Source organism: Oryzias melastigma, linkage group LG13, assembly GCF_002922805.2.
Source record: "Oryzias melastigma strain HK-1 linkage group LG13, ASM292280v2, whole genome shotgun sequence".
Classification (NCBI taxonomy): Eukaryota; Metazoa; Chordata; class Actinopteri; order Beloniformes; family Adrianichthyidae; genus Oryzias; species Oryzias melastigma.
In genome coordinates this window covers 5,249,210-5,263,379 of record NC_050524.1, presented here as the reverse complement: position 1 = coordinate 5,263,379, position 14,170 = coordinate 5,249,210, and the positions used below count along the sequence as shown (strand labels likewise).

At 39.5% G+C, this 14,170-nt stretch overlaps 1 protein-coding gene across 1 annotated transcript in view; it reads left to right on the top strand.

The window, feature by feature from the left end:
* The window catches only part of st14a (ST14 transmembrane serine protease matriptase a), a 21,861-nt gene extending 7,784 nt beyond the window's left edge, over positions 1 to 14,077 (top strand). The window contains exons 5-19 of the mRNA XM_024276413.2: positions 28 to 176; positions 265 to 300; positions 435 to 669; positions 2,297 to 2,439; positions 2,519 to 2,622; positions 2,704 to 2,816; positions 2,888 to 3,024; positions 3,771 to 3,875; positions 3,964 to 4,071; positions 4,162 to 4,275; positions 6,157 to 6,279; positions 9,057 to 9,240; positions 10,580 to 10,851; positions 11,338 to 11,477; positions 13,363 to 14,077. Of these exons, the coding sequence (XP_024132181.1) occupies positions 28 to 176; positions 265 to 300; positions 435 to 669; positions 2,297 to 2,439; positions 2,519 to 2,622; positions 2,704 to 2,816; positions 2,888 to 3,024; positions 3,771 to 3,875; positions 3,964 to 4,071; positions 4,162 to 4,275; positions 6,157 to 6,279; positions 9,057 to 9,240; positions 10,580 to 10,851; positions 11,338 to 11,477; positions 13,363 to 13,521 (2,122 nt within the window). The 3' untranslated portion in view covers positions 13,522 to 14,077. The remainder of the gene's footprint in view (positions 1 to 27; positions 177 to 264; positions 301 to 434; positions 670 to 2,296; positions 2,440 to 2,518; positions 2,623 to 2,703; positions 2,817 to 2,887; positions 3,025 to 3,770; positions 3,876 to 3,963; positions 4,072 to 4,161; positions 4,276 to 6,156; positions 6,280 to 9,056; positions 9,241 to 10,579; positions 10,852 to 11,337; positions 11,478 to 13,362) is intronic.
* The last annotated feature ends 93 nt before the right edge of the window (positions 14,078 to 14,170 follow it).

Sequence of the window (14,170 nt, the reverse complement as noted above, 5' to 3'; positions counted from 1 at the left end):
GAGATGGTTTCTGTGTGTTGTTTGCAGTGAAGGCAGTGTTATTGCCTACTACATGTCAGAGTTTAAAATTCCGGAGGCCCAATCAGGAACTGTTGACACTGCCATGTCTAACATAGACCAACAGAAAGGCTCTAGATCCATGAGTGTCATCAACGTTGAAGATGTGGTGTCCTCAGGTACAGCCTTTTGCTTCATCCTGTTTGGTTCTCTTTTGTTGCAAGTTTTTTTTTTTTTTTAACTCTTTCCTTTTTGTTTATCTTGTAGCGATTGATCCTCGAATGTTCTCCAAGCACTACACAAGTGAGTATTTGGTTTGTTAGCTAATAAACCATCAAAACAGGATTTCATGAAAGAGAAGCTGTTCTGTTAACGAAACGGCAGCCATCTTTGTTCAGCACAGCTTCTTATTGGTTAAATCTCCTGGTTTATGTCAGGTCTCCATCAGTTCAAGCTGCACGTCACCGGCACCGAGCCTCAAAAGATCCAGTCCCCTGGCTTCCCCAACTCCCCGTACCCCCCCAGCAGCTTCATGCAGTGGGAGCTGAGAGGAGAGGCCAATCACATCATGAAGCTGACGTTTGACACGGTGAATCTGGAGGAGGACTGCATGAAAGATTTCATCAAAGTCTACGACTCGCTGGTGACCATCGAGAGACGCCTTTTGGAAGAGTGAGTTTCACGGCTTCTTCTCTACCCGCTGAAGAGGATTTCATGTCCTGTCTTGCGCCCTCTGGTGGTCGGAGAGTTTTCACGCTTGTGCAACAATGGCAGCTGTTTACGAAAAATATTCAACTAGCTACTTTGAGTTTGCTCTTTTCTTAGATGGATCTCTTTATAGTTTAGATCATGTGTCAAAGTCAAGGCCCGGGGGCCGGATCCGGACCTCCTAGTACATCTATCCTGCCCTCCAGGACATTTTATTTTATTGTTATTAATAGTCCAATGTTATCTTGCGCCTATTTTTAACGTGTATGATTTTGATTAAATATATTCTTTTTTTTTTATAAGTAAATGTATTCATTTTCACTCCAAACAAGACATACACCTAAAAGGAATTCAGATTCAAGACCACGCTAACCATTTTCAAAAAAATCTGGCAGAGGCATGAAATTCCTCGCCATCACATGGTAGCAGTTGGATTTGTGACCATAGCATCAGATATCAGCGCGGACGAGGAAAACAGACATGCATGGATCTATAGGAGATTGTGGCCCACCCACCATATTTTCTACATGACAATTACAATCTTTTTCAAACTTCCTTTATTTTTTTTGCCTCCTTGTGATTCACAACTCATAATTTTGAGCTTAATTTTCTTTATATTTGTCCTTCGCCATGAGAAAAAAGCCACAACAACATCTTAAAAACACACATTTTCTCAGAGTTGGTCATTAAAAGAAAATGTGTAAAAGAGTTAAAGGTGCCAATACTTTTGTGCAGCCAATTTGTCTGAATTTAGTCAGACTTGACTTTTGTTTCTGAAGGAAGTTCTGGAATTTCTGTCTGACATTTTTAAAATATTTTTTTGTGTTGCTAAAGGTCAAGAGGGTGATGTTAGGTTTTGAGGTCATTCTGTTATAAAAAAATGTCAGAAACTTCAGTTTAAACATCAATTTAAAAGTTCTCACTATTTAATCTAGAAAAGTTTGTCTAAACACTTTTTTATTAAAGTAACAAGTTCCAAGACAAAGTTAAAGTCCCATTAGCTGTCACATACCTTGGTGTGTGAAATTTGTTTTCTGCATTTGACCCATGCCCCGAGGGAGCGGTGAGCTGCAGACACAGCTGCGTCCGGGAACCATTTGGTCGTTTTGACCCCCCAATCTAACCCCTGGGTCCCATTTTTAGTCTTTGACATAACTCGGCCTGGATTTGAAGTCATAACCTTTGAGTTTCAGGCTGGTCACTCTACCACAGGACCACTGAGCTGGTCTCCCATTTTCATTGCTGTTTGTCAAAATGTTGATTTATCAGATCAGTTTTTATAATTGAACCGAACAAAATAGAGAAGCTACGATGCGGTTCACCATTTATTGTTTCCATGAATTATTTTTTTTTGCCTTCTTTCTTTATGTTTTTGCAGCTTATGTTTTTGTTTCTGCATCTTGATTGGCTGTAAAACTTGTCAATCAATCTCCTCCCTCCTATGCAGTTTTTTCAATTGTGAGCAGATATTTGTTTAAATTCTGTGCTACTGACTCATTTTTCAATGGATATTTGAATTTTTAAGAGAGAGAAAACTGAGGTTTTCGTTTAACTTGATTTAAGTTCATGTATTGTGATTTTTTTTCCACAGGTTGTGCGGATACTATTCGCCCAGCTATCAGCTGACGTTTCTGTCCTCCCGGAACGTCATTCTGGTGACGATGGCTACGGATGAAACGAAGAACTTCCCAGGATTTCGAGCGACGGTCTCCCAAATTCCAAGGGGAAGTAAAGGTATGAACGGACGCCTCAATGGAGACTTTTTTTTACTGTAGAAAAACAAATAAATAAAAGTCTAATTTGTCAATTTCAGAGTTGAGCTGCGGCGGTAATCTATTTGGCTCCAAAGGCAGCTTCTCTTCTCCCAACCACCCAGGCTTTTATCCCCCCAACACTGAATGCAAATGGACCATTGAGGTGAGTCGTGGGATCCATCCAGGCGGGTTATGATGTTCATAAGTGGTGTCAGTGCTCGACTCCATCCTTTCTCTTTTAAAGGTCCCTAGTGACAAGGTGGTGAAGGTGACGTTCCTGAAGTTCTACGTTGCCGACAGTGGAGAGAAAGATGGTGTTAACTGTAAGAAGGACTACGTGATGGTCGATGGCAAGAAGTGAGTGTGGATTTGTGTGAGTGGGTTCCTGGCGCCGCGCAGATTTCTCAGTGTTTGTGTTCCCTCCTCAGACTGTGTGGGGAGTATCGTGACGGAACGTTGTTTAGGATCGGGAACTCCAACAAAATGACTGTGGAGTTCAAGTCCGACACTTCCTATGTGGACATGGGTTTCAGCGCCGAGTACGAAGCAGTTAAAGACGCAACTCGTAAGTAGTGCTGCCCCAAACGATTATTTTAAGAGTCGACTAATCACGGATTATTTTTTCAGATTAGTCAACTGATGAGATCATGCAGAAAGTGGATGAAAAGCACTCATGATTAAATTTAAACTTAAAAAAAAGTTTTAAACTAACTAAAAACTAGACACATTTAATGGTGTAGGCTGAATTTGGCCACTGAAGATGCTATTGCTGATAGCTAAAATGGCTGAAGCTAAAAGTCAGCAAAAATATAAGTTGAATGCCAAATTGGCCTAAAAAACAAAAAAGATTCAGGTTAGCCAAAGCAGCTAGCATGTTGCTTAAAAAATAGCTACACTTCAAAATATTCTAAAAGACTGAAAAAACAAAATTAGCCAAAGCAGCTAGCATGTTGCTAAAATATTAGCTGAACTCCAAAACAATCTAAAAAAACAAAAGAAAAGCCTATATTAGCCAAAACAGCTAGCATGTAGCGGAAACATTGGCTAAACTTAGAAATAGCATAAGAAACTACAAAAAAAAGCCTAACTTAGCAAAAACAGTTAGCACGTATCTGAAATATTTGCTAAGAATACATTTTGACTAAACGTAAGTTTAAAGTAGCCAAAACAGCTAGCTTGCAGTTGAAACATTTGCTAAACTTCAAAATAGTGTAAAAAAACAAACAAAAAAAATTTACTAAATTAGCCAAAATAGCTAATATGTAGCTGAACAATTAGCTAAACTTTGCGTTGTTGTTGTGTCCCCTGCAGCTTGTCCAAATCAGTTCAAGTGCAATAACCAGATCTGCATAAAGTCAGAGCTCAGGTGTGACCGCCGGGACGACTGCGGGGACTTCAGCGACGAGGTGAACTGCGGTGAGTCCAGCCTCCTGGTGACGTTTGGCCGTTCACAGTTCAGTAAAAGGTCTTCCTCTTAGCGTTCATGTGTAACTTCTTCCCGCAGTATGCAACTCGTCCTTCATTCAGTGCAAAAACGGGTTGTGCTTATTGCCTCTCTGGAAATGTGACGGCAATAATGACTGTGGAGACAACACGGATGAGATAGGCTGTGGTATGACCTGCTGACATGAACATGTGCTATGCACCCAGACAGGTTTTCTGCCTTTTGTTGTTCTATGTTTAACATGCTTTCTCTCTGAAGGATGTGATGCTGGGAAGTTTCAGTGCAACAATAAGAAATGCGTGTCTGAGAAAATGCACTGCGATGGCACAGACGACTGCGGCGACGGCTCAGATGAGCTCGACTGTCCAGGAAGTAAGTTTCTGGCATTATACCGGTTTGTAAGTCGGATCCCCCTCAGCAAGGAGCTCTGTTTTGGCTAGAAGTGTGTTCAAGGGTTTTCAGTTTTCTCTGCTACGTTCTCCTTTGGTGAGAAGCTCAATCGTCTTGGAATAGCTTGGAAAGAGTAGATATTCTTCAGTCTCTCATTCTACGTTCACACTAACTGAAAAAAACATACGTTCCAGTGACCGCTTCCAATAAAAAGTCTGGGTGAACGCATGCATATGTGCGTTTTGGGCTTATACATTCAAAATTCTCACGCTACAGAAGTTTTTAGGTCAATTTTTGGGTTCTACGTATAAAACGCCATTGAACATGCATCAAAAGTTAAACCAGTTGAACTTTGACTAATCAAGGACCCTGATTTGGCACTGATGTAATCAGTCAGATTTACAAAAATGTGAACCATACAGAGCAGCTTTTTCACCATTTGATTGATAACAATAAAGTGTATTGTTTTCTTCTGTTTGCAAAGTGTAGCACAGACAAGAAGAATGAGTCTGTCGCAGTAGACTTTTATTCTGAAGGGTCCGAAATCAACAGTAACGAGCATTTTCTCCTCTTTTGCGAGTAAAAGTTATGGCATGTAAATTTTTGCATCTAAATATTTATGCTTCTTAGCTATCATTTTGGTAAATGTTTTACCGTTACAAGGTAAACAAATGCACGCAAGTCACCATACCCCCGCTGTCATTTCTGCTAATCTCCGTGTAACATGTAGCTTTGGCTGGTGAAGCGGGGGAACATCAGGTGATTTTTAAGGGCAACAGTCAGAAATGGAAGACAAACCCACTGGACTCATAGCAGCAACAAAAGTTGCCGACCGCGATGTAGCATTAGCATGATGCTAATGCTAAGCTGAACAGCTGCTCCTTGTGCATGTGTTCATGGACCATTTTCACTGACCAGACTTTGAGATGTGGTGGATAAATACAACTAAATTAAATAATAATATGATGTTTATTAGCAGTTGGTGTTGCACAAAAACGGCAACCTGTGTCAGATGTTACTGGCGATACCCAGCCTTAGTTGTGAACGTAGCTTTAGAAAACCACTTCAAACGCTTTCCTGTAAAGGGAACATCCATCTAGGAAAAGGATCCCAGACACAATAGCAGGATTATGTGTTTTGGCTGAAACTCTTTCTCCTGGGAGAAAGTCAGCAATCTCTGATACAACTGCCTCTGTGACCTAATGCACAACAGAGAATATATTTTGTAAACTCAACTGTTTAGAACAAAACATGATTGGCCTTTTTATATTTATATCTTTCAAAACCTTTCAAGGTTAAGACAACTTTCTAAATGAAATTCGTTAAATGTGGTTGTTGCTTTTTGGGAGAGAAAGTCTCACTGGATTTGTGTCATACTTGATTTGTAACTTATGCAGCACATCTTATTCATACCTGTGTGTACATGTCTTTTCACATGTACACAGTTTATGCACGCACAATTTGAAATTATGTTTGAAGAAAAAAATTACCAGAATGATTAAACTAATGTGGAAAAATGCATTCATCTACAAATATCTGGGGCTGGCCTTGCAGGTTTACACTCTCGCCACACATAGAGAAGATGCTGGTTCAACCCTGGCCTGGATCTTTGTGTGGGGAGTTCTCTTTGTCCATTCGTTCCTCTCGTTGTCCAAAATCATGGTTCATAGGTTATTTTAAATTTCTAATTTGGCCCTGGATGTGATTGTGTGGTCCTGCCATAAACAACCACATCCAAAGGTTTGGTGTTCATCGACCTGAAGCTTCTCTGCACTGAAGCAAAGCAGCAGATGAGAACTAACGTGTCCCACAGCTAAACTGAAGGGAACAAATCTAAAGCTGTTGATCTCTGCCTCCTTGCAGGTCCCAAGGCAATTTGCACTCAGAGTTCATACCGATGCAAAAACAGAAACTGCATCAACAAAGTTAACCCCGAGTGCGACGGAACGCAGGATTGCAGCGACGGATCCGACGAGCAGAACTGCGGTACGAAACCCACAAGTCATGATTTAGACTTGATTAGTGCTGCCACAAACGATTATTTTAATAGTCGACTAATCACAGATTATTTTTTTTCTAATTAGTCGAGTAATGCACAAACTGGATGTAAAGTACACATCTTAACATCACCAGCTTAAAACTAACTAAAAACGAGATATATAGCATTACCTGTGATTAGATTAGATTCAATGATTAGATTCAGTGATAATGTTAGTGTGAATGCTGTAAGCTGAATTTGGCTGCTGAAGATACTAGTGCTGATAGCTGAAGATCCAGAAATTGATGACTTAAAACGCTGAAGCTGATAGCTGATAACGCTGAAGCTAATAGCCAGCTAAAATATTAGATAAATGCCAAATTAGCCTAAAAACCTGAAAAAAAACTTAAAGTAGCCAAAACAGCTAACATGTAGCTGAAATATTAGCTAAACTCCAAATTAACCTAAAAAATGAAAAAAGCCTATTAGCTTAAACAGCTAGCATGTAGCTGAAATATTAGGTAAACTCCAAATTAGCCTAAAAAAATAAAAATCCTAAATTAGCCAAAACAGCTAACATGTAGCTGAAATATTAGCTAAACTCCAAATTAGCCTTAAAAAATAAAAAGCCTAAATTAGCCAAATAGCTAGCATGTAGCTGAAATGTTAGCTACATTCCAAAACAGCCTACAAAAATTTTAAAAAGCTGAAGTTAGTCAAAAACAGCTAACATTTAACTGAAAAATTAGCTAAACTTCAAAACAGCCTTAAAAACAAAATAAAATTTTAAAAATCTAAATTAGCCAAAATAGCTAGCATGCTGCAAAAATATTAGCTGAACTCCAAAATAGCCTGAAAAACCTTAATAAATGCCAAAATAGTTCAAAAAGCTAGCAGAATGCCATCATAACTTTCCACTTTACTACACTCATATAATATAAAGTAGGGGTGTTGCGGATCACGGATTATCCGTGGTCCGTACGGATCAGAAGCCACGGTTCGGGACACGTGTGTACCGCGGACCACTCCGACCCCCACCCCCAGCGAGCGCGCACACCTTGGGCTCTCATAATTTTAATCATTGTCCGTTCACATCAATGAAATTCTGTCAAATTCCTGTAAATCCTCTTTGTTTTGACCAGCGCTGAAGTAACAGCTTCACGGTTATTTCTTAAAGTCTGTTCCTGAATCTCCCGCTGCGTGTGGGCGGAGCTTTCAGAGCTTTTCCTGCATAGAGAATTTGGTGTCGGCCGCCACCAGCTCCTGGAAAAGGGGGGATGTGGCTGATTCTAGGAGCCCAGACTGAGAGAGAGTCCACGGAGACCCGAATGATGACAAAATGATACAACAGAAAAAATAATTTCAGTAAACCAATAACCAATATATAATCGCAAATATTTTGATTTTAATGTCAAGGTAACAATAATTATATATTTTGTTTTGGAAACATCGTCTGTGGACCCCCCTTCCTCTTAATTGAAAATGGTTCGGTCCGACTGGACTATTCTTCCACAGCTGTTTGTTACCGTCAGACCCACAGAGTTTAAGGGAGAGAAGACACGCTTTAAAATCAGGAGTTTAAACACCTGATTTAGAGGAGAACCTCCGTGAAAAAAGAAAAAAGGAGACAGTCTGTCTATTGCCGCGCGGAAAGGAGAGAGTGCTCGTAAACGGACAAGGGGGCGGGGCCATGAATTTGAGGGTTTCTTCTGAAGCTTTTGTATGGAGCTTCAAACTAGAATAATTTGTTGTTTTATTGTGTATCAAAATTAGGCTTGTTAGTTACATTTCTGTTTTATAATGAGGTGATCTATAGTAAAATATGTAAATTGAAAGAATGTTCAATAAAGTTACATAATAATAATAATAAAATAAACTTGTTAAGGTATACAAATCTGAAGTCCCCACGAGACACCACCACCTTATTTTAAGCCAGGAAAAACCCTGCAGCTTCCGTCACAAACTTTACTCAACTTGACGCGGATGGATAGATATCAGGTTTATTTAATGTTAAGACCTGAATAAAAGCATCAGTACACGTTTCAATTTCTGGATTCAAAGAATACATCCGTAATGGACATGATTTTATGGCAAGCCAAAAAGATCACCAGGAAAAGCGGGTGCAACAGTGCCACGTTTTACAGATAATTATTATTATTTTAAATATTTAAATGTCCCCATTTGGCGAGTGGGATCAGAACATTTGTATTTCAAGTGAACACCAGATAGATTTGGTATTTTCAAAACTATTTTTAAGCATTCTTTTCTCTGTTTTTGTAGATTTGTATGTATTCAGAAACTACAAGTTTTAGCATTTTGCTTGTGTTCAAACTTTAAAGATTTTTTGTTTTAATAAATAGGCCTCAGTGAGCAAAAGTTTTGAACTTTTGTGTAAGGGAAGTACTTTATATTCATTTTGAATATATGATTTGAAACGTTTCCAAAAATTAATTTAGCTTTCATGTTGTTGTTGTTGTTGTTGTTGTTGTTGGTGGTGTTTTTTTTGTTGTTGTTTTTTTTAACTTTTTACTGATCCGAAAAGTGATCCGAACCGTGACCCTAAAACCGTGACACGATCCGAACCGTGAGTTTTGTGATCCGCAACACCCCTAATATAAAGTAACGACTAATCGACTATTAAATTAGCTGTCGTCTATTTTAATAGTCGGTTAGTCGTCGACTAATCATGGCAGCCCTAGACTTGATCCAGGATCTGTGGTTGATCTTGCAGCTGCTTCTCCACCAGTGACATCACGCCTCTCTGCTTTTGTTTGCTTCTTTACAGACTGCGGCACGTACAAGAGTGTACGTACACGCGTTGTGGGCGGCACGGATGCCGAGAGAGGAGAGTTTCCGTGGCAGGTCAGCTTGCACGTCAAAGGTAGCGGTCACGCGTGTGGAGCATCCCTCATTAATGAGAAATGGCTGGTCACTGCGGCGCACTGTGTGGAGGATCCCTATGCACCCAGGTAGCCTTTCATTTTACATTTAATCAATTTGCACTAAACTTCTTTTACATTAGGAATGGATCAAATTTAACTGAAGAAATAATTAACTGCCAGCGAACCAGTTTCAAACAGGAAGTTGTGGGGTTTTGTTAGATAAGATGGTTGAGTCTTGAGGTCCAATGTTGTCTTGCACTCATTTCTAACTTATCATTTTGTCAAAATATATTTTTTAAGGAGAGTAAAATATTGAAAATTATTTAAGGTTTAAGTTGATTTATTCTGGAAAAATATTCCTGCATTTTTATTATTCATAATTATGTTAAAGAATTACGTTTTTAAAGTTTTAAAATTGGCATTCTGCTAGCTTTTTGGACTATTTTGGCATTTGCAAAGATTTGTTAGGCAATTTTGGAGTTTTGCTAATATTTCAGCTACATACTAGCTGTTTTAGCCAAAGTGGGATTTTCTATTTAAGTTTTTTAGGCTGTTCTGGAGTGAGGCTAATATTTACATGCTAGCTGTTTTGGCTAAATTAGGCTTGTTCTCAGTTTTTCAGGATATTTTCAAGTTTGTGTTTTTCAGCTATTAGCTTCAGCGTTTTTCAGCTATTAGCTTTAGTGTTTTTCAGCTATTAGCTTCTGCGTTTTTCAGCTATTAGCTTCAGAGTTTTTCAGCTATTAGCTCCACTGTTTTTCAGCTATAAGCGTCAGTGTTTTTCAGCTATCAGATTCAGAGTTTTTCAGGGGTTAGCTTCATCGTTTTTCAGCTATTAGCTTTAGTGTTTTTCAGCCATTAGCTTCAGCATTTTTAGCTATCAATTTCAACATCTTCAGCTATTAGCACTAGCATCTTCAGCGGCCAAATTCATCTTACAGCATTAACACTATCATTATCGCAGGTAATGCTATATATCTAGTTCATAATTATGTTGAAAAGTTATGGTTTAAAAATGAAATGTATCAATGTAGTTTTAGAGTGTTCTGTAAATGTTTATCCCGTTCGACCCGCGCCCTAAGGTGTGTTTTGGATTTGTGCGATTGAGTTCTACATGGAGGGAGTGACTCTTGGAGTCTGTGATGCACGAGTGCTGAATCTAGGAAGTTTTTGCAGCTTCTACCTCAAATTTCTTGTGAATTGGCCCCTGTTGTTGTTGGGATGTGATCTGCCAGTAGCCTGGTGTGTTACTCTGGATTTTTTTTCTCCTTTTTCACCTCCTATATCCTCAAAGGCTAAAACAGAACAATAAAATCCATTCAATTAGAAGACATGTTGCATCATGTTACAACGCCACTCAATTTTTCTGCCTTGTTGCAGGAAGAGATGGAAAAAATTGTATCAAATTTGCTCTGTGTGTTTTCAGTTTGTCACAGCCATCAACGTGGGAAGCTTATTTAGGCCTTAAAACCCAAAAAGAGTCGTCATCGGAGGTTCAACGCAGGTCCCTCAAACAGATCATACCACACCCCCATTACAACCACTTCAAATACACCAACGACATCGCCCTGATGGAGCTGGACAAACCTGTGGCCTATACCGAGTACATCAGACCCATCTGCCTGCCATCTCCTCAACACATATTTGAAGTTGGGAAGCAAGTGTACGTCACAGGATGGGGGGCCTTACGAGAAGGAGGTGAGTGACGTTCATAAGCCGCAATGTTTCCGTTACTCAGCAAGAAGAGCTGAAGTTTGACCTTCTTCAGGACGTGGGAATTTATTGAAATTAAAATATTTTTCTAAAAAGACAGAATTTGTCCCCTTTATGAAAAAAAATATAAAGCAAACAGATCCCTTGAATAATATATTTCTAACGTTGCTACTATGGAAAGTGTAGGTCTTATATTAAAGACCCATTCTGATGAAAATTATTTTTTAAACATGTTCTTTTTTTGATGACGGAGTATATAGATAAAGAAGCTAAAACTGACATTTCTAAATATTTCTATATTTAAATTGTCGCAAATCAGGAGCAAAAAATGCAGCTTTGAAAAGTAGAAGATCTGAGTGGAAGATCAGTTCCTCTTGACAGAAATGAGTGTTTTCATAAACGCACATAAAGCAACACAAACCTCTGTGAATGTGGAGGATTTCACCTGAATGTGTTTTTGACGTCTCGCAGCAAATCAAGCTGCAACCGTCCTGCAGAAGGCCCAGGTTCGGATCATAAACCAGACGGTGTGCAACACGTTGATGGGAGGGGATATCACGAAGCAGATGCTTTGCGCCGGAGTTCTTCAAGGAGGAGTTGATGCTTGTCAGGTATGGACTCAGATGTCCGTCTTTTTCTCCTGTTTGTCAGTCATTAGGATTTCTGTTCATTTGTGTATTTTTCCTTTTTCAAAATCACTCAACTGTTTTTAACAGTGGATTGTTTAAAAAAAAAAAAAAAGGAGAAAAAAGTAAATTATTAAATGTTTAAAGTCCCACTCCAACTATTTTTTTATTCTGTTGAGAAACTGTGATCTTTTAATTATGATTACACAGTTTTTATCCAAAATGAAAAAGGCCTGTGTTGTTTTTTTAGACATATTATCTGTAGAGTGGCAGGAGCTCATCAGAAATCCACCTCTGCTGTGAACAGAAAAGTGCAAATTTATTCTGGGTTGTCACGGCGACCGTTATGACTCCGATGTGAATGCTGGAGTTTTAAGTAACATGAAAAGTGCTGAAGACACTCGGACAGAATCCAATCTGGTCCGACCTCTGACCTCTGGGATCTGACCTCTGCGGCGTTCCGAATCCGTTTCGTTGGGTTCATATTTTTGTTGGAGCCGAGCCAGGGCACTTTTTTGTGAAGTTGGAGATATTAACAACCTAAACCGAAATCATGTGAGCGAGTGTAAAGTGCATCTGGTACTTTTTGTTTTCAAAATAAAACATATTTTCCGCTGTACTCACTGTTTCCACCGTGTTGTAACATTACATCATTGTGACAGCCAAACCCCGGTCTCCACTACTTGTTACACAATACGTAAAGTATGACGCTTTAGTGTCTGAAAGTGCTGCAGGAATTTCCCAGGAGGGGAACGGATATGAAGCGCACAGCGGCCTGTCGGCTACACACAGACACTCACACACATACACAGAGCGATCCAAAAGCTGGTCCCAACAGTTCGTGAATCGCTACTAGCTGAATAGTGAGCACCTCCATGGAGAAATGGCATCAGCTGACTCAGAATATCCTGATAATCGTGGAGGATATGTATAATCTGGAGCAGGTATTTATTATCGATGAAATTGGTTATTTTGGAAGAAAATGCCCTCTTGCACCTAACTGATGAAGGAGGAAGCTCGGCACAAACAGAGTGACAATCTATTGTTCTGAATTACAAAAAAAGCTCTATGTTGAGCAATACTCCAACGTTCTTTAAGAAATGTTTAGAAAGGATGATAAGAAGTGTTTCTGATGAGTATGGATCGGTAATGGACATTCTTTGGCATCTAACCCTTGTGAATAAAGGGGGGGGGGGTTACTGTACTTCCAATATAAATGTATTCATGTGAACCTACGTGAGTTCAGAGTCTTGCGAGGTTGACAGGACCACAGCCATCTGTAACCAATAGGAGTCATCTTCCGTAGCTGCCCGCTCCGGCAGCTGGAACGGATGCATTGTGAGCCCGGGGTTAGCCTACGTTGGTTTCCCAGCATTCCTTTGTTTGCACTCTCTCGCTCTAGCTTGTAGGCCCTAACCATCCCAAGTTAGCTTTAGCGTAGCAAAAACACCCAAGAAAACGACAAGTAATATCGAGGCTATCCAGCTTTGATCCAGATTCCAGCTCCGACGTTGTAGACGTTAATGGATCTGTTTGTCTGTAAGTGGTGGATTCAGAAATGTAGCGGAGCAAGGAGACTTTAGTTCGCCCTCAGCATCACAAACCGGAGCTTTTTCAAACCGCAAGTTTTCATCTTCCCCTGATCCATCATGGTTTGACTAAAGAAATACTCAGAAACATCTTTTAATCCCAAATTATTTTACATATGTCATCCATGTTAAAAACTCCAAAAATGTTCGTTGGAGTGGGTCTTTAAATGTAGGAGCTTTGAATAAGAGGAAACTTTGTTGAATGTTGTAGATTTTTGTTGAATGAAGCTGAATGGAAATGACTTTCTTCCTCCCTCATTGTCTTGGTCTGTGTGTTTCAGGGCGACTCTGGCGGTCCTCTGTCCAGTCCAGAGGGAAAACGTATGTTCCTGTGTGGAGTGGTCAGTTGGGGGGAGGGCTGCGCCCGCAAAAACAAACCTGGCATCTACACAAGGGTCACCGAACTCCGCGGCTGGATCAAAGAGCACACAGGAGTGTAGTCGGCATCGAAACGGTCAACGGTGATCAAAAAGGAACTTGGACTGATGACGGTGTGAGCAAACGCCGCCCGCCTGCCGACGCTGTGGCCTTGGCTGCACGATGTAGCTGCAGTGGAGAAAGCACTGGTTCCTCCAGCTTTTACACATTTACTGTGATTTTTTTTTTTTTTTTTTTTTTTTTTTCCCTCAGAGCTGGGTTGATGAAATCTTTTTAAATGTAAATAAACATTTTATTTTTTTTTGTGTGTGTGTGTTAATGGAGATTCTGCAGGAAATAAATGTTACACATGTGAATGTATGTGCACTGTGAACTGTTATCCTCACTCACTTGTCCATTTTATGTTTGGAAATGTTCACAGTGGAAATCTGTTCTGACTTAATTAGGTAAAATAACTGCAAGATCTGCTCGAATTATGTTCCAGGAAATTGTGAATCTTGATTTCATCAGAATTTTTTTTTTAAGAATTTTTAAACTGTTTTCAATGCAAGATTATAAAAATACTCCTGCCCAGTTTGTGTTTCTGATAGTTTTTAAATAAAAGATTATATCTTGAAATGTTTTTTTCTTCATTTTCAAGCTATGTTGAAGCATTTTGATTAGGAAACAAGTGTTTTCCTTTATTACTCATCCTGTTTCTCCGTTGTTTAA